Source organism: Saccoglossus kowalevskii, chromosome 3 (genome assembly GCF_978046115.1).
Source record: "Saccoglossus kowalevskii chromosome 3, keSacKowa6.1, whole genome shotgun sequence".
NCBI classification, from domain to species: domain Eukaryota; kingdom Metazoa; phylum Hemichordata; class Enteropneusta; family Harrimaniidae; genus Saccoglossus; species Saccoglossus kowalevskii.
Genome location: NC_140643.1, coordinates 17,411,675 through 17,436,961, shown reverse-complemented (window position 1 = coordinate 17,436,961; position 25,287 = coordinate 17,411,675). Strand labels below are relative to the sequence as shown.

The following is a 25,287-nucleotide window of genomic DNA, read 5'->3' as shown; positions in this document are numbered from 1 at the left end:
CAATCATAATCGCATATGTTCAGTTGCGTGAACAAGTAATATTAACATTTACTGTTTTGTCTACTGTTGTCATAACAATTAAGAGCCCCTAACATAAACTGAAATAATGTATTTTTGTCGTGTGACAAGTAATTTCGATTTGAACTTAAAACCCCTGCCGTCACTGTTTCTCATCGAGCTTGCATTAAACAGTCACATATCACAACTAAGAAATCGATACAACATATATGGCACATTTATGACAAAAAAATCATCGATATTCGTATTTATGTGTAAAATTCAATGGAGTTGGAAATATTTCCAGTACTTTTACAAAGTGTGGAATACAAGATGCACACGATTATTTGTTCAATTACGAATTTTGCAATACGACCCTGACTTGTGTTGCTATGAGTCATCCGACACATTACACGTAACTGACCAGATGTCACGAACATGATTTATTGGATTATGTCATCATGGATGAAAGGTCCAATAAAGTTTTGGTAGTTGATCAGTTGATGCTCCATTTCTAGTCAGAGAACAGTTCATAGAGCTGTCGGTCTGATGTGCCTACGTTGGGTCGCACGTCTTCAGCTACGTTAAGCTTTCCAGTTCTCGCCATGAATAACGGTAAGTCCATTTTGCATTGAACGCCGAATTACTGTATACTTTCAGTATATAATACGAGTAATGGTTTAATTATGTATCGCAAATGCAAGTTATAAATCGCCCCTCTTTGGCTCAGGTATATTAATGCTCCTATTTAAGCTTTTTTTTTTTGGGGGGGGGGGGTTATATATCGAAGTTATATTGTCTTATATGGTCTGCATTATAAATAATATTCAGATGAACAAACCGTGATGGGTCGATGAAATGTATAGTGCTCGGGCTACTTGCGCAAATATAAATTGGTATTATAATCTTTAATTTTTAGCTTGTATATCTTTAACCTAAAAGCTGTCATTGATGTATCCCAAACGGGATACATGTCCAATCTAAAATTATATATATATATAATCTTATACACAACCAGGAACGAGAGTGATAACCACCAAAACATAATTGAAGGTAAATAACATGTGAAGCATAAAAAATTCGAGTCGTAGCGTAAAATAGGGGACTAAACCATTGTTGACTTTTGAGAATGTAAATGACTCGATTTGGGGGTGTCACAATAAGCAAATAGCGAAACTATCCGTTTTTACGCAATCTGGGAAGTTCGAATTACTAAACAAAGTATAGGACGACAAAGCTGAAATGTCTAAGAACCAATACATACCAACAATTATATTTCAAAAGTTAATATTCATGATGTATTTTGGTTACTACTCTAAATATTCAAACATATTTTAGTATAACGTAGTAACAACAGAAAGTTGGTGACCTCCCAATGTTTATTATGTGCAAGAGTTTTACCATGTTCTATGATATACATGCATTTGTTCGTATTGTTATTAAGTGTTGTAAAACTCTGATCGTCCATGTAGAGTTAACATTGGTGTCGCATTATTCCAGGATTGTCGTTTTTAGTTAAATCCACGAACCTGTCATGGAATTGCCTAAAATATACATATATTTCATAAAAAAAAAATAATCACTTCAACAATCTATTTTGCACGATGAACCACGATTTTGAAGACACTCGCCATCAATACATTTGGGGATGAAACTCAATTATATTTTGAAAAGCTTCTTTTATATGTAGTAATATCATGCGTTTTTTACCGTGTCTTCTAATTCAATATAAGATTAAGTGGCCATGGCCATTACCCTCTATGTTATAATGGCCAGTTATTTTGATGTCAAATGCCGAATATAAATTAATCGATTTGCGGATTTTCCCTTCATGTGACAGTGTCGTTCGTAAGCGCAGCAGTACTAAGAGTAGTTAAGTTATCCGCAATAATAACAAGCAAACAAATACACGAAAGATGGATACTAGAATTGAAGTCCAAATAGAAACGATGAAAAACATAATAAAACACAACATGCAGTGCTTTTGTACAACGGTTATTTCTTTTACAGTAGGTAAAATTGAATGCGACTATCGAACAAGTAAATATAAGCTAAATAAATTGGATATTCCATGGAAACAATAATGGTGGGCGACACTCCAATTTTTATACGAACGCCTACACATTACTAACATATTTCATTCACACTGACAATATAAATATTAAAGGCGCGTATCAAGACTGCTTCAACAAATTAAATAATGAGCATTAACGTTAACAGTTACACACTAAAAGTGGATTACCATAATCCAAACTTTGCACTTCCAGCCCATACTTTCCAAGTAGAGCCTGGACATACAATCTCTTGTTTGTCGGTGATTTTTGTTGTTGAATAAAATTAAATATAATGCCAGAGTATAAATTGTGAAAGCCAGGTTACCATGGTATTTGTACACTCATGAAATAGTTGTTGTTTTTTTAGTAAAAAACAAACAAACAAGAGACTGTAGAATGGAGGTAAATACATCCATGCTGTGTCAAGATAGTCAAGATAGAGTCGAATACTAGTACTGAAACGATCTGTTATAATTGTAAAGCCAATTTGAATTAACTTTGAGGACAATGATTTGGCAAACAGTTGTAAATTTTGAAGGTTACATTATCACTTCACTTGGCATGAGCATGCGCTCCATGACATGAGAATGAAGTCAAGACGACATTTGTGTACAATTATTCAAGCACATGCATATAAACTGTAGAAGTAAAATAAAACGAAGAGAAAGCGTGAACGCTTATAGCATGGGGTTATAAACGCTAAATACGGGTTAAATCTGATCGTTTTTTAAGACCCAGTCCAGATCTTGAGCACGGGCTAACAAATGGAGCGCGAATGCTTAGCACTAGCCACAGTCCCTAAGCATCCGAATGACCATTGTATTGAACGTCCATTTGCAAGATTTACTATAATAACAATTTATTTCGATATGCAATTTTTAAAATGGCAAACAACGCAAGAACATCTAGGAACATCGTTATCGTTTGCCTTGGTATGGTTTTATAACCGTAGAACATGGAGGTAAAAAATATTACCCCTGTCGTTAAAAGAGGGAGAGCAAGGGGGACAGCTCGTACAGGTTACAGGAAATAAAGATGGCATTTTAAGTTTACAGTAAAAAATAGGCTTTTACACTTTACAGATAAAACAAATTCCTAGTTACGTTTTACATACTCATAATATTTTTGATAATTTGAGTTTAAGAATCAAAATTGGAAATTGCATGGGACATTTAATTTGAATAGTGCTTTATACGCTTCCAAAAAATAACATCTTTGTACAAATTACGGGCGAATAAAATAGCCTATTGCTTGACCATTGATTTATTGTATGTTTTTTTTTCATTCATGCTAAATTTTGTGACAAATAAAATATCTATCTATCTATCTATCTATCTATTACATTTTACACCTTGCCCATGTCTACGGATTTACCATTTCTATTTATTTATATTGATTTGCATATTCTTAACAAGATGGGCGTTCTTTAGTCAAAGCTACTGCTACCCCCCCCCCCCGGTATAAACATGAACACGGCTATTGCGTAACTACTTTATAACCTACACTTATCATGTATGAACCAACATATGACTCAGGCCAGCTGTTTTACAACATTAATGACTAGTCACAGCTGACATTATGAAAATAAACCCCAAGTTGCAAACTTTATTAGGCCATATATCAAAGGCAATATAAAACAAAACTAAATAATGAAGATGTTAGTGTCTGTACAATCTACAAAGGAAGTTAAAAAAAGACAAAGCATAGTGAAACTGTGGTTCCCATGATTTGTGAACTATACTGTGGGGTGGAATTAATGTCATAATGGCTACAAAGTAATAACTGTTACTGTATTCACTGTGTTTTAATTTCACGAATTTGTCAAGGAAACAATAAGTTTTATATTACATGTTTATGTAGATTTAATTTAGTGGATTTTACTTATCAGCAAAAATAGATAAATTAAAACCCAGTGAATAATTAATGCATTTACATTGATTTTTCAAAAACATTTGGTTTAATTCTCTAGAACGGACATAGCAGTGTTTGTGGGGAATACACTTGACCTTCCGTTTGAGAGAGACATGCACAAAATCTAACATTCGACCACAGTCCCTCAATCATAGAGGGAAATTATATTAATAATACTCAGTTTTGGTAAAAACTATTTGTCAAAGTTTGCTGGAAAAAATACATTTATACTACATAATGAAAACTAGACTCGATTGTTATGTGTTTATCACACTGGTGAATATCAGACTCTCAGAATCAGGATATCAATTGAATAAATGCTGGGAAATGTATACCGTACCTGTATAACAAGCAGCCTGTCGGCTGAGATAGCCCCGCTGTTAGCAATGCACATTTCAATTAAAGAAATGAAAATATCATTAGAAAATGAACAATATGTATAGTAATCAATCAGACTTTTCAACAAGAAGTCGAAAATATCACTTTTTACCAAAATTACAAAAATATTCACCAAAATTAGAGAATTGAAGATATCATCATGAAATGAACAAATCTAAAAGAGGTCCACATGTAGTACCTATATATGTAATATCAAAGCAAAAAATATTCATCAAAATTAGAGAATTGAAATGAACAAATCTAAAAGAGGTCCACCCAAAGTACATATACACCATGTATCAAAGCATTCAGGCTTGTAGTTTTCAAGAAGTCTAAAAAGTAAAAAATTGACATAGCCAACGATGGAAGACGACAGACAATCACTCATATGATAAGCTCCGCTCGACAAAGTCGACAGTGGAGCTAAAAACCTTTTATATCTTGAGTACCCCCCCCCCCCCCTGGTAGTACATGTTCTATATTAACTCCAAGGTCCCTTTTAGAATAATAGCATTAATCTCATGGTCCCTTATAGAATATGACATGAACTACATGCATAAAAGTTTCGAAATAGTGTAGCAATAGAAAGCAAAAATTAAGCAAGAAAAATATACATGCCATGATTTTGGTTGGGAAAATATAATTGTCTAATTCTGATGCCAAAAATGATTGACAACCCCATAAAGAAAACAATGCTAATATGCTATCTAAGTACCATTACATATCTTTGAGAGTGTAGTACTGTCATAGTTTTGACACTTTGCACAGAAGAGTAAAACAATTATGTTCTCTCAGAGTCCTGCCTTTACCTGGTTTCATTCATACATTGCATATATTACTGTGAAATACTTTATTTTAGTTGGAATTAATTTTCGCTGAAAAAGCATTTTTGCATGGAATTTATTTTCACTGATTTTTGATGAGTTGAATGTGAGACACAGAAAAAAATGTATATTCGCTGGATTTTATTTTCACTGAAGCAGCCCTTCAGCGAAAATAAATTCCAAGTGAAAATAAAGTATTCTACAGTATTATTTGGTAAAAAATGTGCCAAAACATGTTTTTATTCCGTCATTTCAGTATCTATGGTCTAATAATTATTCATCTGCCCATCATATAAAAATACGACTTCTAATAGACTTATAATGTTTCATGTCATATATAATCTGAAAATTAGTGAATTCAAACAGGGATTAGGGCAGCATCTTCCAACTTACTGACAGCGAGTCATACTTTACAATCAAACAGATCTTGGTATTGTTACACATTATAAATTTAGAGAATGCTCTTGGAAGTTTAACACATTATCTGATGCAGTTTTCCTTCATTCATTCAGTATATTTAAGAATGCTTTCAGTGGGCAATATGTTAAATTTGTTAGAAAAATGGAATACAAATATTTTTATGTTTATTAAAAACAATTTTGAACCTTATCTTTTCAAAAGTCCACTGTCTTATCTCGTGTAATTTGAGTTTGTCATAATGGTAACTGTCACTTATTGTTTTAATCTCAGAGAGTATTGGTATATTTGATTGTGATGAAAATACATGGAATTCAAGATTCCAATCACTGAATATAAATGGTAAAGTGGACTGTCAACTATGCCTTGAATTTGAGCCTAAATATAAGACGAAGTTTATCACTCACATGAAGACGAGACACTGGAAACATCATATAGAATTCAAAGGTATTTTCTTTTTCTTTATTCAAACAAATTTTACTCAAACGAGCATTTATAATCTCCCAGAAGAGTTGGAACATGAAGTACATGTGAAGTTTAAACTTGTTTATTCTAGGCAAGTGCAGGATAAGCCTTTGACTTGATATATTGATTGGTCTTTGTTATTAAAATAAAGTATTATTGAATGAGCAAATATAATTTTAGGATTTCTAATAAATTACAGTGAAAAACAAGCAAAATTAAACACTAAGGAGAATAAAGAATTGTATAAAGAAACAATTAAAAAATTGGTAACAAATGAACACATCTGAATATGATTATCAAAGGAATACATTCATTATAAATTAAAATATTCTATCAATTCAATGTTGATCATTCTAGTTTAGCCTTCATTAATTTCCATTATATCCAGTATACAATGCAGATATGTTGGTTTCCATACAGCTTGTTCTAAAAAATATAAAAGAATAAATAGTGTCACAAAATGTTACTAGGTCCATGATACATAGATCACTGTTAACAAAATAGAGAACTGACCACCATGAACCACTAACATCTCAGCAATGGTACCAGGTGTCTGGAATGAGTAAGCACATCTTGGTGACTAGTCATACACATCATGATTGGTCTTGTATTGTAATACATATCAATCTTCACAAGTCATAAGTGTTAACCACCTATTACTCGAATGTTTCAATGCAATCTTGAAAGCAAATACAGATGACACGTATTTTTTTCCCACAGGGTTTCATATGTTGAAGTGCAACAAAAACTGTCATAATGGAATTTGCAAAGTTCATTTTCATTGTGCCTTCTGCAAAAAATCAATCAGAAGGCGAGATGATTTAATTAACCACCTGAAGAAAAAACATGCAAGAAATGTTGGGGATGGTAAGAAGCATGATATTCTGCAGTATTCCCTATTTATATATGATGTACCAATAAATGTTTTAAGACAGTATTTTCATGAATTTGACCATAATTTTAGATTCCAGTGACTGTTACTAATTACCTGACAAAAAATACATAGCAACAATTGACAGATACCGCTAAACTGAATTTCATCTTGTCATAACAGAGTACACTGGTCCAAGTGCCAAGGCAGAGTCCACTGGTCCAAGTGCCAAGGCAGAGTCCACTGGTCCAAGTGCCAAGGCAGAGTCCACTGGTCCAAGTGCCAAGGCAGAGTCCACTGGTCCAAGTGCCAAAGCAGAGCCCTCTGGAACAAGTGCCAAAGCAGAGTCCACTGGTCCAAGTGCCAAGGCAGAGTCCACTGGTCCAAGTGCCAAGGCAGAGTCCACTGGTCCAAGTGCCAAAGCAGAGTCCACTGGAACAAGTGCCAAAGCAGAGTCCACTGGTCCAAGTGCCAAAGCAGAGCCCTCTGGTCCAAGTGCCAAGGCAGAGTTCACTGGTCCAAGAATAAAAAATGGAAGTGACCAGGACACAGGAAAAGAGGATGATGGTCATGATAACCAGAGAATTAGAGTCAAGAAAAACAAAACAAAATTCCAACAGACTGTCAAATGTAAAGTGTGTTCTCGCATAATGCAGAAAAAACACCTTTCTCGGCATTCAAGGGAGATGCATAGCAAGAGACTAACTGTGCGTCAAGAGAGACATCACAAATCAGTTTGTGTTGATAAAAAAAATGGTATTTACATGGTATCAAAGGTAATGCAAGGAACTGGCTATCCACTTCACATTCAGAAGAAAGTTGCTGGATTTCCACAAAATGTTGAATGTGAAAATCCATCCTGCAGAGCGACATTGCAGGCAGCCTCACGTGGTGATTTTCCCTCATATGAATGTGTTCATGTCCAAAGTGTCCTGTATTCAGCCTCATATCAGGCCCCACCACAGATACAGGAAACTACATATAATGAGGCAACAAATGTAAAAATTATATCCACAGAAAGAAAAGAAGCATGTCAAAAAATGCAACAACTTGCTACTGAACAAGAAGTTGACCTAGTTCACCCAATGTTTTCAGATTGTGATGTGAAGAAGAGAAATTTGTATTTCTCCGTGTTTACTGGAGAAAAAAATTGGTACAGCTATTTTCAAAGGGTAGTTGTAACCTTTGACCAGATGGCCAACAAGTTTCGATGCCCTTGTTCAGCTGGGAAAGGATGCTGTCATAAAATGCTTGCAAGACTGTTTGTGTTTCAAGAATACCCAAATAGACTGCAAACTATGACAGAATCAGATGATGACATGCATGTCACAACAACACAAAACAATGAACAAGCAGAAAATAGATGCATGTATCCACCATCAGATGAACTGTTGGATATTATGATTGATTATCAACTAACAGCCAAACTGATACCTGCACAATTACCACAAGATATGATAAATCAAGATGTTTCACAAAAGAAATGTTTAATTCCAACTGAAACCATGTGCCACATATGTGATGAACCACTTACATCACCTATGGTTATATCCAACAAAGCCAAGATTATAACAATGAATGGTATAGTTTCAGGTATGTATAGAGTTATCCAAAAAGGACAGAATTTGATGAATTTGATTCACCACAATATTCATACAGATGTCTAATTGGTGTGAACCAACTTGCCTTTCATCACTTGGCTGTGGAATATTCATTCAGTCAGATGAACAAATGATAAAATCTTTTGTTGCACAAGTCTCTTATGTCTTGTTCAGAAACCACACTTGTTGTGAATATAGTCAACACGTAATTTTACCTGTTTAAAAATTAATTGCAGCTGGAGATCTGATTGCAGAAAAAAGTTATGTCCAGATATCATGTCATCTGAAAGAGGAATATCAAAGTTTCAATTTGAGATTGAGATTCATAAGGCCTGTAAAATCTGTATTAGAAGCAGTGCTTCTATTAAAATGGTACAATACAACAGAATAGCTTCTATTATTAAAGCATCTGCACATATGATAATTGGGGAATTTTGGGTTCTCAAGAATGGATGTGACTTTTATTAGGGATGCAGCTTCTAATGCAGATTTAACAGTATGTAAAATATTTAACTATGTGAATATTCAGATGATCAAGTATTTCACACGAAATTTTAAGAATGTTGGCTTTACTTTTACCATATCACATGTAGGTGTCCAAACATGTTGTAAGAAGTGCCCAAAATGTGGTGTGTTTTATAGATATCAAGAATATGCAGATGGAATCCACAACTTTAATGATAATATACTATTATCACTGCAAATGTGTATTTTTCTAAGAAACAATTTAATGGTAAGTACAAAAATTGCTCACTATGGAAGCATAATGAGATATTATGCATGTTACACAATTAAAACAAAAGGCATGTTTGTACTATGTATATACTACCGGTACATTTGATATTAGTCTCATTCTAAACAAAAATATTAGTCAAATCCATTATCACTGCACAAGCTCATGTAATTCACATTTGCACAATAAAATTATAAGATGTTGCTTGTCTGAGTTTGGAATTAATGTATAGTTCAAAAAGAATGCATGAAACTGTTGGAAAGTGAACAAGTTTGACTTACAATATATAATATTTAGGAATAGCAATAAAACAACACTGTCAAAGTATTGATATAATAAAGGACAGTCCCATTTGTAAAGGAGCATTTTGTAATAACGACACAAATTGTATTACAAGATTTTCAGAAAAATAGACCTGATCAATTTGTAATAAATTAGTCAAATTATTTTAAGCAAATTACTGAGATCAGTATTTCAATTAAAAATTATGTTCAACAAATTATTACAATTTGCATCACAATTTATTAAAACATTGTAGCTGTATATTATATACCGTATTATATATACCATACAATATAAAAAAATGTGTTTTTATACCACCAAGAGGGCAGTTGTGCTACATATATCATCTGTAGTTGCATTATCCAACACTAAACAAAGTTGCTAATTTTTCACAGAATATTGTTTCAATGCATCTTTCAGTCTCACTCAGCTATTGGTCGTGTAACAAAAGCATTTGAAGGCACTTGGAAGGAGAAGTTACCAGAAAGTGATATATTAAATGGATATTGTCATTTTGAGGCACTGAATGACCACTCCTATAACTACAACTGCGTTCAATGTGGATATCATCCACCAATCCTGACACTGGATTTAAATAGAAAAGTGGCTTTCCAATTGAATGGCAAGTTTATAATTGACTATTCATGTCTTGTCACATGGAGAGATGGTGCTTTACAGGAACAAGTGACCTAATGTTTGAGGTTAGCTCAGCTAACTCTGCTAAGTGTCTTCCTCAAAACAAAGGGGATAATGTTCTGTATGACTATGACTATAGTTGTTAGTGTTCTTGCCATATCACGACCATGGCAGTTTATTTGGTTGTTGCTATGGCAATAACAATTGTTATCATCTTGTTACAAATATAATGGGCCTGGAAGTTGAACCAACAATGACAAAAATATTCACTAAAACAGATCTGACAAAGGTCCACCTACGTACCAAGTATCCACGCTAGTAGTTTTCAAGTTGAAAATGCAACTGTTGACGAACGACAGACAATCAAAACCCATATGAACAGCTCTTCTCTGTCATTTTTGTCTACAACCGAGTTAACAAGAGAATATGATAATCCAGTGGGCCAATATAAATCAGTGTCAACATTATGCCAAATTTATTGAAATTTTTTTAATACTTATTAGTAAGTGAACTAGAGGTTCCAGCTAATTCTGATCAGCATGATACTGTAGATGCAGAAGAATTCTGGAAGCAAGTGACAAAAGAGATAATTGCAAGAGCATACAGCACAGGTGTGTAAAGAATAAACTACAAGACAAGTTTCTAATCAATATAATACTAAAGATTTTGCAACCAATTATTATATAATCAAACCTTGATTCATCTCATTCACATCACAATGTTTCATGCTGTCCACTTCATCAACCCTTTTAACACTCTGCTGTAGACAAGCAACCTGGCAGTGAAATAGCTCTGCTGTCCTAAAAGAACATTGTGGTAGTCAAGTCGAACAACGCACATCCATAAGACTTTTTCTTCAACACTACCAGCTCAATTTGATAACCAAGTATCAAAGCAATTAAGCTGGTAGTTTTCAAGAACTTGTTGGAAATAACAAAAATGACAAATATATTCGCCAAAAATAGAGAATTGAAAATATTTGTCAGTTGAGATTCACAAAATCTGAAAATGTTAACAATTCTAATAGACAGTTTTAATGGTTTACAGTATTTTGCCCTCAATCTTCAATCTGTCAGTTAGGTCGATGATATGTGTGTTATGTCCTCCTGATCACTAACACAGTTTGGCATAGATGTATTCATTCCTAACTTGACCACACATCAGGTATAATTAAATATCTTAATTATTTCATTTTACAACAGGCAGGCAGAACCAGTACAGTGTTAAACCATCGTATACTTACTGGGCACCATGGATTGGTAAGAATACAAGAAAAAACAACATAGTTTTTAACACAGAACACAGAAAGTGTCACCGTGAAACAGATAATGGGCAAGAAGTACTAGACGGTGAAGTAATTGAGGAAGAGAGATTAACTGAACTATTACACCATTCTGAGGTAGAGAAAACAAATCAAAGTATTAAAAACCAATTAAACAACTTAGTCAAGCCCAGACAATTTTGTTATATTATTCGGTAAACCCATTTATTTGGCCACACAATGAAGAACATTAGCAATTTAAGAAATCATAATATGCAAATAATATTAATTTCGTGTAGTACCCCATAACTTGCATTCACATTATTTGAGAAATTATGCATGTATTTGTTGTCTTCAATAAATCAGTGCCATTATCTGCTTCATTAAAGAAAGAAACTCTTCGTTCACTCTGCAAAACACTCAAGGTGTCAGACAAAGGCAGTAAATCTGACTGTGTTCTCAGAATACAGCATTTATTAAAAACACGACACAAATATGACAAGATCTTCGCTCAAATATGGGGTGCATCAGGTAAGCAAAACAAAACACTACTTAACAGAATTACCTAAGAATAATATGTAACCAATAACATACAAATAATGTGGTGTTTGGTAACCCAGGTATTCTTCACCTCAGAATATGCTCCAATGTAAATGTATTTCTTGACCTATAAACTTGCTTAAGTTGAATACTGAACTCATCTGTACACAAACAATCAAGAATTTGTTTTTCTCCTTGCTTAGGAGGTGTTCTTGCAGCAACCTGTCCACACGGGATAGTATATGCAATAAAATGCCCACTAAGAATGGAAGGCCCAAGAGACTATGTGGACATTCTACTGTCTTTCAAGCATCAGCCAACTGTTTGCATTGTTGATATGGCTCATCTCATTGCTGCACATGGCAATAACCGGGAACCACAGATGTTTCATCCACATCAAGGTAGAGTCGCTGAAGCAACAGAGGAAAACATTAAATTGGGACTCGATAAAAAAATGGTAGTTCATTTTCCATGGGTGAAGGATGTTTTTTGTAGTGGTTTTGACTGTCAAACATTGATGGATAATACACTTCATCCAATAACTGGAGTAGGTACACGGTATGCAATGTTTGACAGATTCCACGAGGCCAATACAAAAAATGAAAAAGAAGTGCTGCGAAGAATTGGTAATGTGCCTGAATTGAAGGGGGTAGTTAATTCGCAGACTGCTGAACAACTTTTCAGAGACATTGGTCGCAATAGCTACTTTATGAACAGCATGAGCAGTACCACTCATGTATTTTTACAGCGCCTAATTAATGAAATTAGGAATTCAACAAGGAATTCATCAGTGATAGCGGGCATGAAAAAACAATGCAGAGAGACAGAGATCACCACAGACGATCTTGGAAGGGTCAAGTTGGGATTACCTTTTACACAATCTCAATCAGAGTTCAGTGGTAAGTGAACATCAATGTCACGAGTGCCAGCTAGAACCACTTAACTGTTGCACAGTGGGAATGTATCAACTATCATTATCAATAACAGTCATTATTTGCACTCAAATAGTGTACAAGGAAGTGTACCATAATTGTTTATAAATGACACATGAAATTAAAACCAGCAAGAGTCTACAAATTGCAAAATAAATTAATTCAGTAGCAAATCATATGGATGTGAATGAAATTGGTTAAAGCATGCCATAAATAATAAAATAATTTATCCCATCCACCATCACAGAAAGATACAATATTAAATTCATCTGCCAATCCAATCCAAACTAAATGGGTTGATTCTTAGTCACAAAATTGAGCAACTATACATACAATTTTGAATTCAGAGTTGATCAAACTATTTACCAATTTTTTTTATGACTAACAGCGTTTTCAGGTAACTCTCAAAATGAACAAACATGTAGAACAGATGCCCGTGAAGATCAGGTATGTAGAATTTTTGATGATTTAATTAAAAATTTAGTTAAAGTGTTAAAATTATACCAAGAAACATTGGACGATTCAGAAACGTCTTGTTTGTATTAAAAAAACCACACAGAAGAAAAAACAGTAGGTAGGTTTATTATTTACACTTTGTCATTTACTGTTAAAGGAATGACATGGTTGTGTACATACAATGATGGTTTATAGTTATACATATACAAAAACTATTTATGCTCTGCATATGAATAGAATGTGATGGTATACAATCTACATGAAGACAAAATTGGGTCTACTGAAATATAGGAATGGCGCAATAATGATTCACAAGACCAAAAGTGGTACAACTTTCTTAGTAGTTTAACAAACCAAGCTTATATAATATTATTCTCTCAACAATTATGAGTTACAACCACCTAATAGTTAATCAAACGGGTAATTTCTTGCTTAGCAATTGAGCAAAATAGTTACAATCATTCAAGAATAAATTTTAAATTGCAGGTACACAAACTGTGGGAAATTGAGTTATGGCTAAACAATGATATAGTGGCTGGGACACAAACATATAAAATAAGTCGATGGATGTTTAAAACTATTGATGGTGGGCCATTTTCATCAGAAGAGAAGAAACTTGCTGATATAACTGCTAAAGATGTACTCAAAGAGGATCAGTGGGCAACAGGTCATTTTTGCACACAGGTAAGTACAAATGGGGAGTACATGTATTCAAATTCCTTGCCTGTTTCTGATAATATGTAAATATATAATGGATAAACACAAACTACAAATATCAAGCCAGAAACACCAGGGCAGTGGTTATCTGACTTGAGCATCTTGACCACAATCCAATCAATGCTAAATCAAACAGATAATGATTATTACAGCAAAGTTTGTGTCCAGGTGGTTGCTGCATGCGTTTGTATTGAAACTATTTTAGTGTAGATGAACAATAATAATCATAAACGACAAATAGACTTGTATGAACATATATCATCATGAGTTGCCAGACTGTTGACAGTCTGTCAGGCCTAAATTTGTGTCAACTAAAATGATTTCAAGTAAAGTGTTTGCAAAATTCTATTTATTATGCATGCATCTGGATGACATAGTAATATTTGCATATGGGCAGAGCTCATCTGCATGGAAAGGTGAATTTATGGGATTTGAATTGTCATGCATGTGTTCACTGTCTGACAATCCATCTCCAGAAATTGGTCAGGTTCCATTTTTTTACTTCAAGGGGCAGTCCAAGTCATTCCAGTTGGGATGTACAACAAAGATGTGGTCAAAAGAAAGTTGTGATAAAATACTGCGTTTTCTTCTGTAACTTGCGATTTAGTTAGTAATTTAATGATTATATTCTATCTGTCAATCACCTCAATGTACTACAGGAGAACTTCCCTACAGTGTTGAATGACTGTGTAGAGGTCTATAACAGTCCCTCAGGCCATCGTTTGAAAATGCATTCAGCATTGCACAAACGCATGGCACTATGTGATTAAAATCATTTTAGTTGAGCAAAAACCATTAGGATAAAGGAACTGTCAACAAACTACTGCATAGCTTAGTGAGCAGAGTGACCACTTGACAATTGGATTGATATGAATGAAGTCACAAGGTTTGAAAACCAGTCAGGCCATGAGTAAACTTAAAAGAGAACAGGAAGATTCACTTCTTCACTTTGATCATGGTAAAATAATCCTGGTCTGCCTCAACAACTTTTCAACAAGGTAAAGCATATTGTCTGAATCCCCGAACTCGGGATTTTGAGAAGATTATTAGATAATCAAGAGTTTCATCTATTCTGGGAAATAAACACTGCTCAATAAAATACTATGATGTCATAATTGTGGTTTAAGATATGTTGAACTTGATATATTTCTTTTTATAATAGATAATAATGGCTTATATAGACATTTTGATAACAGAAGCACATCAGGCAAGTCATGATAATTTACACATGTGATATTGATATACATGCACCTGTTTTGAATCTAAAAAGGACAACATTAAATAATTCCTTTTCTCACATATTTAACATGTTGTCACTGGCATACTATTGTAAATATAACCTATTGTAGAAATAATGATTCCCACTTATTCATATTTTCAGCACATGGTATGTTTTGATCCATCATTGTATCAACTGTTATCAAATGATGACATAGGTTGTATAGAACGAAACCTGAATAAAAAGGTTTGTTAATTTAGTTTATACAAAAAAGCATTTAATGTAGAAAATTACACATGATTAAGTAGGATTATATAGGTCATGTAATTGACCTATATAACAAGTAACCATGACAAAGGGTAATTTCTGAATTAAGGCAACTGTAATTTGTCATCGGTATTAAGCAACCCACTTATAACCTAGCAATTGATAGCATGTATTTAATGTTGCCAAAGGTATGTGTACATACATGAAAAGTCTTTCATTTTATTTTGAGCACTTCAGACATCATACAGAAAACTATTTAGTAAAATGAAATAAATCAAATTTTACTAACACAATGTATACCAGTACAACAGTACCTGTATCACAAGTTAAACAACCGAATTTTAACATTTTGCATTTTGAATCAAAACATTGGCTGATGTATGGGAAAGTTTGAAGAATGACAAGTTGAGAAGTGTTGAGAGGTGATTTACAGTAAACTGGCATCGGCAGTTTTAAATTTATTTATTCAGTTGTATTAATATTTTGTACATGCTTGTTATTTATTTTCATGTGAGTGCATAAATGTGATAATTACAATTTTAATTTCCTCTCTGTGAGCACTGTTCTGAGAATACTAATACAAGTGTTTAAACTTTTTCTTGGCAGGTTGATTTCAATAAGGTGAAATTTCTTTTTCTACCTATTAATGACAACAATCACTGGACTCTACTTGTAAGTAAATAAACACTGTAAAAATTGAAATGTTTAAATAGCAAGTGTTCTCACTTCTAAATTTCAGCAATACTCAGTATACAAACCCTAATGGTTACATTAAAATCGTGATGGTTATCAAGGTAAATGTGGAATGGTTGTATAACGCCACTTGAAGGCCTCTATTGCATGCTTTCACAAGGAAACAAACTTGATGAAGCACATGTATTAACAATGCCCAAAATTGACATGACACAGCTGTTGTAAAATAGCAAACAAATCTAAATTGAGTCACCCATATTGAATCAGACCATTAAACAAATGACATTAATGTTATATAACCTGCTTATAAAGTTTGATTGCGATCAGCAATGGCACAACATTCATAAAATCAAAAAAGTCCATCTGAAAAACACGAACAAGATCAGAAAAATTAAATTATGTACATCAAATCTTGGCCAGCTAAGGTTAATTTTTTAGGGTGTCACGTCGTCATTATAAATTGGCAGAACTCTCACTATAAACATGTATTTAGGTTGACAAAATCAAACACAGAGGTGCCATATACTGATGTGTCTCCACGGTGAATTGAAGAAGGAAATCATACGTGAAGTTATCAGTTAAACTATGATGTGATTTAAGATATCTATTGATTTAAATTTGGAATTGATACTAGTTATTTTTAATGGAATGCTGATTTTGGATCCAGCTCCTTGGTTCGAAACAAAATCATTCACATACTATTACATATTAATATCTAGAATAACATTTTATATAACATGAATTTCGCTTGAATGAGTAATTTAACACGTTTGAATTTACAGATTATGGACTTCATAACACGAGAAATCAAATACTTTGATCCATTACACCATGTAGATAAAGGGAATAAACAACAAGTAGAACATGGAAAATTAATGCAGTAAGTAATTTATATGGTGTTCAGTTTTTCAAAATGTCCTTAATTTTATTTAATTATTTACTGTTTTTAAACTCAAAACATGCCAAATAATCAAGACACTCATTTTCAAGTCTGACAAAATGTCCTAAACTGATTTTGAGACAACTGAAACCCTGCATAATGTTAATATATATTAATAACTTTCATGTGATTTTATTGTGTCGCTTTAGTAAATATTTTGAGATTCGTTCAAAGAAGCTGAATGAAGCTGTACCTGATTTTAATTGGAATGCCTATGAAGAATGGCATCCAGTACAAAATGATGGATCCAGCTGTGGTGCATACATTTGTTTGGTAAGTAACAGACATCAATACATTTATATATACTACAGAGAAAAAATATTAATAACAATATATTGGACATGATGTCTGATTTCATTTTTGAAAGTGTTTCACAATTCCTTGACCATATATATTACTTTAGCCTTGTACTCAAAATTGTGCATGCAATTCTAATTTTCAGTTTGCAAAGTGTATTACTACTGGACAAGCCATGGATTCAATGACATTTGACAGCAGCAACATCATGAGAATGAAGATTGCACTTCAACTTTTAGAGTTTTATGAAAATATGAAACAAAAGGTTAGTAGACAGACACAAAAGTAGTTGCCCATTTACTGAACACTGTTGAATATTGTCACAAGTTTGTGAAATAATGTGGCAGGTATATTTTCGCTATAAGTTGTTTATCAAATACACAGTGTAACTAAATTGGAATTATTTTAATTTTTCAAAATTGTTATTATAAACATTGTTCGTAAACGTATGCAATTCGGTAATAACTAACGACAGAGAGATCTACTAAACAAAATATAATCTGAAATACATATTGATTGAACTTTTTTTCAGGAGATACTGATTGACAATGATACAAGCAGTGATGAGGATCTTCCACAAGTATTTCCAGAATCAAACAGGTATAAATTTTATACATATTAAAAACATGCTATTTAAATATCAAGTTTTGTTATTGAGGGATTTTTGTGGAACCAGCTGAAAATTGGCAAATTTTATGAAATACGCACAGATTTTAACGAAAAACTGTGCATTATTCCAGGGCTTCCAAGTAACAGTACATTGTTCCATTGAAATTAGAGAATTTGCATTGAATTAAACCTAAAACTAAATAGGTCTGTGCATTATCCCAGGGCTTCCAAGTAACAGTACATTGTTCTATTGAAATTAGAGAATTTGCATTGAATTAAACCTAAAACTAAATAGGTCTGTGCATTATCACAGAGCGACTGTATGCCAAATTTCACTGAAATGTGGCATGGTTCTTCAGATATTCATGCAAAAGGCACACATACATATTTACATTAGTACACAAATACACTGACTGCAAAGACTTCCAATGACTGCTTAAAATAATGTAATATTGTCAGCAGCATATTTTCCTTTCGAAAAAAACTAACTTTAATGATGTTTTAAAAAAAATTCATTTGTTGTTATGCATTTGCCAACACAATTTGGGATGAGAGCATGGTTTTACAGTGTATCTTTAATTTTACGTAGACAAGAAGTTACAAAGAAAAGAAAAATAAATCACACATTGGTAAGTGGAGTTAACATTTGTCGATCATTGTGCTGTTATTACTAATTCTTACTATTAACAGGGATAACAAAATATCTGCCTGATAACCAGTACAAGTTCGGTCAGAATACTATAATCCTTGAAAGTATACGTGTATAAATTCTTGAGACTGTATTTGTTGATGATATCTTAAATAATTTTGTAATTTTTGGTCACAAATATTATTTTAAAGTTTTTGGAAACCACTGATTGCTTTGATATTTGGGTGGACTGCTATGAGATTTGTTTATTTTATGTCAATAGTCACTACTAGTATTAGCTAGAATATGGTCAAAAATTTATCACAATCACTAAAGTGATAGACTTCCCCCAGCAACCAGAAAATAAGAGGGCTGCATCTATTTTGTTCTCAAGTTTTCCAAAGGAGAGGGATTGCAGGAAGACTATTTTACAAGTCAAATGTTCAAGTAGCCCTGAATCCAGCATTTTGAAAGGAGGCTGCACCCTTTCATGTTCAAAATAGTATACCGGTATCACATAGTTTTGAAACTAACATATTTATTTTATTTTAAATTACAGGACTCAATACTTGAAGAACACCGAATGTGTAAGAGGTCTGCGTCAACTACAAAATGTATCACACATTGTAGGAAGAAAAAGGAAACCACTGGTAAGTTAAAAACAATACAAATACAGATTGCACAAACATGGCAAAATGTTTGCAGATTACAAGGTGTACTCACTCAAGCAAAGTATTTTGCCCCACACCACATTATGTCTATTCAGTGGTTTCAGCATAAAACAAAATTCACTTAGTATCACTACAGAGATCAACTAATTTTGTATTTTTACATGGCTTCAAAATAACATTGGCAAGGATTAAAACCATGCTTTTTTATTTTTGTTTTTGGTGTTCCAATACTAGAAATTTGAAAGGCTTTCAAAAATGTTGCAGACAACATGACTTTAAAGATATGGTTCAGGTATAATTGCCAGTGTCTGCAGATTTAACAACGTTTAACAATTTACATGTACCTGTTGGTACATTTGTTCAACAGAATCTGTTTTGTATAACTAATCATATTTTCTACCCATTGTAATATAGAAAAACACTATGAAAAGGTGAACAAGACATTGAATGTGAAAATGGAAGAAACAGAAGAAAGGTAAATTTTATGTAAACTCAATGAAATATACAACAAGTTGTACAAATCAATATGAACAGTATAAAAGACAGTTAATTAGTATGCTTATTATTATTAGTACAGTATGAAATTTGTAAGCACATAAATTATGCAATTAATATGCATGGATTTTAACCAACAACTAATCAGATCTGTGAATTGTACCAGAGCATTTATGTATTAAGTTGCATTGTACCATTATTTACTCTACATAAGGGAGACGAAGTCAAAATTTTTATTTTTCTTATAATGATATATAAAATACACTTCTGTTTTTAGTTACCCAATGTGCTTAAAAGAAAATCTGATTGAAGAATGGGACATGAATCAGGTAAGTACACAAATCCATCATAACATACAACTGTGTTTGCACCATTAGAATTATATTATACTAGTATTATGTAGAACACATCTGAAGAATCGGGGTTCAACCGCAAGGGTTTATTTTTGCTGGCTCGAGCCGGCTCAAGTCATAGGGTTCATAGAGACTAATTATGTTGTCTTGACGTCACATGCAACCGTATATTGTGGTTGGTCCCAGAATGATTACTTGCTTTGACAAAAAAGTCTAGTTCACAAAGACTGTACCATGCTTCAAAACACTATGTGATGACATTCTGAGACCTTCCTGCTTCCAGCATACCAATTGTGTGATCAATGATTGCAAACTCATACAGAGATCAACTAGTTGAGAAAAAATGGCCAAATAATGGCTATTTTAAAGTTAAAATGCAAAAAATTCAATGTTTTTGCCAATGAAGAACTGGATTTCCATAATGCATTGTCAAATTTCATTCAAACCAGGTGAATGTAGTGAACATTTTGGTGCATTGATTAACCTCCTTTTTGTAACTCTTATTTTGTCTAAGACATCCTAGCCCTAAAGATAGTACAGTTTAACAAGTTGGCATGAAATTAATTAATTTTGCCTTCTCCCTAATTAATGTTTACCACATTCTTTTCCAGATTGGATTTCACAAGATTGACACAATCAATGAGTGCATTAATGTTATGAAGGAAGTAGTCCTAGACAATCCAAATATACATGATAACCCATCATCAAGGTAAGAATGTTCTGTGTTGTTATATCACATAACAATTTAATATGAATACATTACAATGTACACTCAGTGGTCAGATGGCGCTTCAGTATGTTTTTGGACTCAATAAAATTTGACATATTAACATATTAATTTGTACATGACTTTGATATTAGCTAACATTGTGTATAAGGATTGGATAATTGATGCCCTTCCCTATGTTGAATACAATGCAAGGATCTGGTTAGAGAATTTGATAGTAGAAGCATCATTAAATTATACTAAGGATTTATGAGAGAAGGGTATGCAATATTTTTATGTAGATATCATTCATTTATTATGTCATGTGAATCACAAGATGATCGCCAGGCTTTTAAATTCTAATTGCAACAAAGGTAATCTGTGACAGGAAAATCTAGTTTCTATTCTAGTGTATATGTAAACAAGTAGCCTTTCGGCCGAGATAGCTCCGCTGTTAGCAATGCACATTTCAATTAAAGAACAGTAGATATCATTAGAAAATGAACATTGTACATAGTATTAATGCAATGGGACTTGCTGTTTTCAACAAGAATTCAAAAATATCATTTTTCACCATAAATGATTGTGGTTTTTAACAAGAAGAAAATATCACTTTTTACCAAAAATGACAAAAATATTCACCAAAATTAGAGAATTAAAGATATAATTACAAAATGAACAAATCTGAGAGAGGTCCACATGTAGTATACCTATATATGTAATATCAAAGCAATTGGACTTGCGGTTTTTAACAAGAAGTTGAAAATATCACTTTTTACCAAAAATGACAAAAATATTCACCAAAATTAGAAAATTAAAGATATCATCATGAAATGAACAAATTTGAGAGTGGTCCACGTGTAGTATCTATATATGTAATATCAAAGAAATTGAACTTGTCGTTTTTAACAAGGAGTAGAAAATATCACTTTTTACCAAAAATGACAAAAATAATCACCAAAATTAGAGAATTAAAGATATCATTACAAAATGAACAAATCTGAGAGTGGTCCACATGTAGTATCTATATATGTAATATCAAAGCAATTGGACTTGCGGTTTTTAACAAGAAGTTGAAAATAACACTTTTTACCAAAAATGACAAAAATATTCACCAAAATTAGAGAATTAATGATATCATTACAAAATGAACAAATCTGAGAGAGGTCTACCCAAAGTACATATACACAAAGTATCAAAGCATTCAGGCTTTTCAAGAAGAAGTTGAAAAAGTAAAACATTGACATGGACGACGGACGCCAGACGACGACGGACAATCACTTATATGATAAACTGTGCTCGACAAAGTCAACAGCGGAGCTAAAAAAGGTTGATAGATATGAAGATATGAGAATTTAAGACTAGATAACAATTAATCACCTTGAGCATTGACTATAAAAACTCAAAAATATATTGCTACAAATACTAGTATTAGTATTTCTGCTGATTCTCATGTAAAAACACCTGTCATGCACTGACAATGTGACCTTAATTTGACACAGTATGAGCCTCATCATGGATAAACATCATTCAAAGAGATGCAGATCATTGCATTAATTAAAATAACAATTACACTTACAGGACTACACCACTCCAGGCTCTATGGCACCACCAATTCCCATGTAAATATTTTACTCAACCAAACATAAAAGATTGCAAAAAGGACAAGAATGTAGAGAGCCAGTATGAAACTGTACTTCGAAGAATACCAGATGAGGTAAGTAGTTAAAGCTAGTTGTAATTTGTGAGTTAATGTTTTATCACACACTGTAGTGTATTGTTTGTCAATCACTATCTACTACAATTTACATGCATATACTAACGATTCTGTTAAATTACAGATACAGAACTTCGTTCTGAAAAAGGTCATGGATTCATTTACATCACGCAAAAAACCACAACAAGTTTGCCAAGCATGGTAGGTTTAAGCAGCAAATGAAAAATGCACACTGTAAATTTTCATATGTAAAGATCTGGTGCTACATGTAGATGTATAATAATAATGAATAAAAAAGTCCCTGTTGGTTCAATAGTGAATAAATTTGAAATGAGCCAGTCCTTTTGAACAAATGACATGGTGTATAATGTATTTGATTTGATGCTTTGAGACATGGCTGTACAACAGCATATGTATGACATGTTGTATGATATCTATAAAGTTTAAAAATGAATGATCAAGGCATGTCAGAAGTAAATTAAAACAAAATTGTCACCAGTCAGCCATTTTAAAACCGGTCTAAAAACACAAAACCATGTACAAAGTTCTATAATTTCCAATGTATGTAAAAAGTATACTCAAAATCCATTCATGTACGACGAAGATCTACCCTGTATTAGAAGCCGCATTTTTTTTGAACAATTGAGAACGAAAAAATCACAATTTCTAATTTGTGTAGATGTTCTAATAGAAACCGCATCCCCTCTGTTGCATTGTACCATTTTAATAGAAATACAAATACAAATTTTATAGTAGTTTTGAAATTGCAGAACAGCAAGATTTTTAAGAATTGTTAACATTTAAATGACTTTCATTCAGCCATCTAGAATCAAAGTGTATGATGTTTATGTGAAGGTGTGTTCAGCCAAGACATGTCCAAATACAGCTTCAGTTAAATGGACAGATATATGTACACATGTACACATAGAGGTCAATCAATAAATCCCAAATGAGGACTAATAAACAATTCATGTGTTCAAAATAACTCATGTGGTAAGCAAGAACAATCAGTAATTAAGTGTTGATATTTACTCTTACTTTGACTTCAGGGAAACTGAATACCAGATACCAAATACAATTGAGATTATTAGCAAGTCATTAATGGAGTAAGTAAGCAAAAATTTTATATATATGACATGGTATGTGAATTATAAAACAACTACAATAAAGTACACATCCATAACCTGCAGGAGTCCTTCTTTGGTCTTATATGCATTATGATCAATTAAATTTCCCAAATTTCCGGAGCCAGTGAGCATTAATTTCATTGAGCATTTTAAGTAATGATAATTTTCCAAAAACTGTCATTTGCCATTTAAATTTGCAGTGACTTCCAAGAAAATTTATTGCCACTAATAACCTCAAAATTACAATAGTTGTATAGCAGACAAAGTTGCACAGTGTATCCTGTGAGTAATATAGAGGAATATGGTGAATAATTAGATCATCACCATCTCAACATTTTATTATAAACTACGGTAAAATTTACGTTAAATGTAATTCATTTATTTTACAATTCTTCACATAGGAAGCAACATGTTAGAAAAGAATATTATTTCCAAGTTATTCAGAAAACTTGTTTTGTATTATTGGGCATGAAATTGAGAAGCAAGATGAAGATGACAACAGTGGATGGTACTGAACAGGAAGAGTTTATTGATGTTGAAAACTAATGCCTTATTTGTTCAATTACTATTCTACATAAACATCAAGATTTGTTCATTACCTGAATTGTCACAACTGCTCTCTCCGTTTATGATTCAGGCTAAGATGATAGAATAGTAGGATACTATTCCAATTTCAGATCCTGTGCAATTAAACTTAGTTTCCCAGATTCACATGCATATTCACAACTTGATTGCCTTTTTAAGTCTATTTTTATGAATTGCACATGTGATTTTTGTTTGTCTCTTTTGATAGCAAATCCTTAACACATAACTCTATAGGATTAATAAACATGACTTTTGTTTTTAAAAAAAAAGGACTTTTGTTTTAAATGTTTTTTACCAAATGTTGTCATGTTCTAATTTAATACCTCACTTTTAAGAAACAACTGTTAGTTAAAAACAGACACAGTTTTATCGACTTAGAGTACCAGGGTATAAAGTCCTATTTTATGTTCAAAAGAAACAAGTTGGCTTCTGCATGTGTTAACAAGGATTTGTTTCCAGTCAACATAATAGTGTTGAACTGCAGTGATCAACATGTATATCACGTCACCATTGAAACCACTCTTACACCCTATCACCACACATTATCTAACAAGACCAAAAACAATAAAATTTGAATCTGATGTGAGCCTGCAACATTGCAGCTATGAATTGTGGTGCTTGACCATTAAGTTTTGAAAACAGTACCATCCACACAACTGTAATCATGTACCTAACTTGCAGGTAGTGAAGTTAGGTCAAAATATCTAGCATCATTCTTTCTTTAGCTTCTAGAAAACATAACCAATTGCTATACAATCTTCAACTTTAATCAGTTCAAATTATTTTATTACTTTCTCAGAGCAACCGCCAGAGGGCGCTCTATAATTAAAAAAAAAAAGTAGAATATTTACTTGGTCTAATTTCAGCAGATTTTCATCAGGTTATAAATTCACTGGTTTGAGAAA

General features: G+C 32.8%; 2 protein-coding genes across 2 annotated transcripts; both read left to right on the top strand.

Moving 5' to 3' along the window:
• Nucleotides 1-539: 539 nt before the first annotated feature.
• On the top strand, nt 540-12,209 carry LOC146747521 (uncharacterized). Its single transcript, XM_085497322.1, has 9 exons — nt 540-612; nt 5,855-6,028; nt 6,767-6,913; nt 7,128-8,510; nt 9,112-9,251; nt 9,954-10,155; nt 10,673-10,780; nt 11,372-11,568; nt 12,174-12,209. The coding sequence occupies exons 1-9, from the start codon at nt 603-605 to the stop codon at nt 12,207-12,209; spliced, it is 2,397 nt and encodes a 798-aa protein (XP_085353448.1). The 5' UTR covers nt 540-602.
• LOC146747520 (uncharacterized) lies at nt 10,272-24,651 on the top strand. The gene is made up of 22 exons (XM_085497321.1): nt 10,272-10,780; nt 11,372-11,568; nt 11,820-11,961; nt 12,174-12,869; nt 13,291-13,349; nt 13,845-14,042; nt 15,238-15,282; nt 15,457-15,540; nt 16,168-16,233; nt 17,037-17,134; nt 17,344-17,467; nt 17,637-17,756; nt 18,024-18,091; nt 18,690-18,729; nt 19,288-19,378; nt 19,814-19,874; nt 20,172-20,223; nt 20,859-20,956; nt 22,535-22,670; nt 22,795-22,871; nt 23,720-23,776; nt 24,199-24,651. Exons 4-22 carry the CDS (start codon nt 12,236-12,238, stop codon nt 24,341-24,343), a joined length of 2,253 nt encoding a protein of 750 aa, XP_085353447.1. The 5' UTR covers nt 10,272-10,780; nt 11,372-11,568; nt 11,820-11,961; nt 12,174-12,235; the 3' UTR covers nt 24,344-24,651.
• The last annotated feature ends 636 nt before the right edge of the window (nt 24,652-25,287 follow it).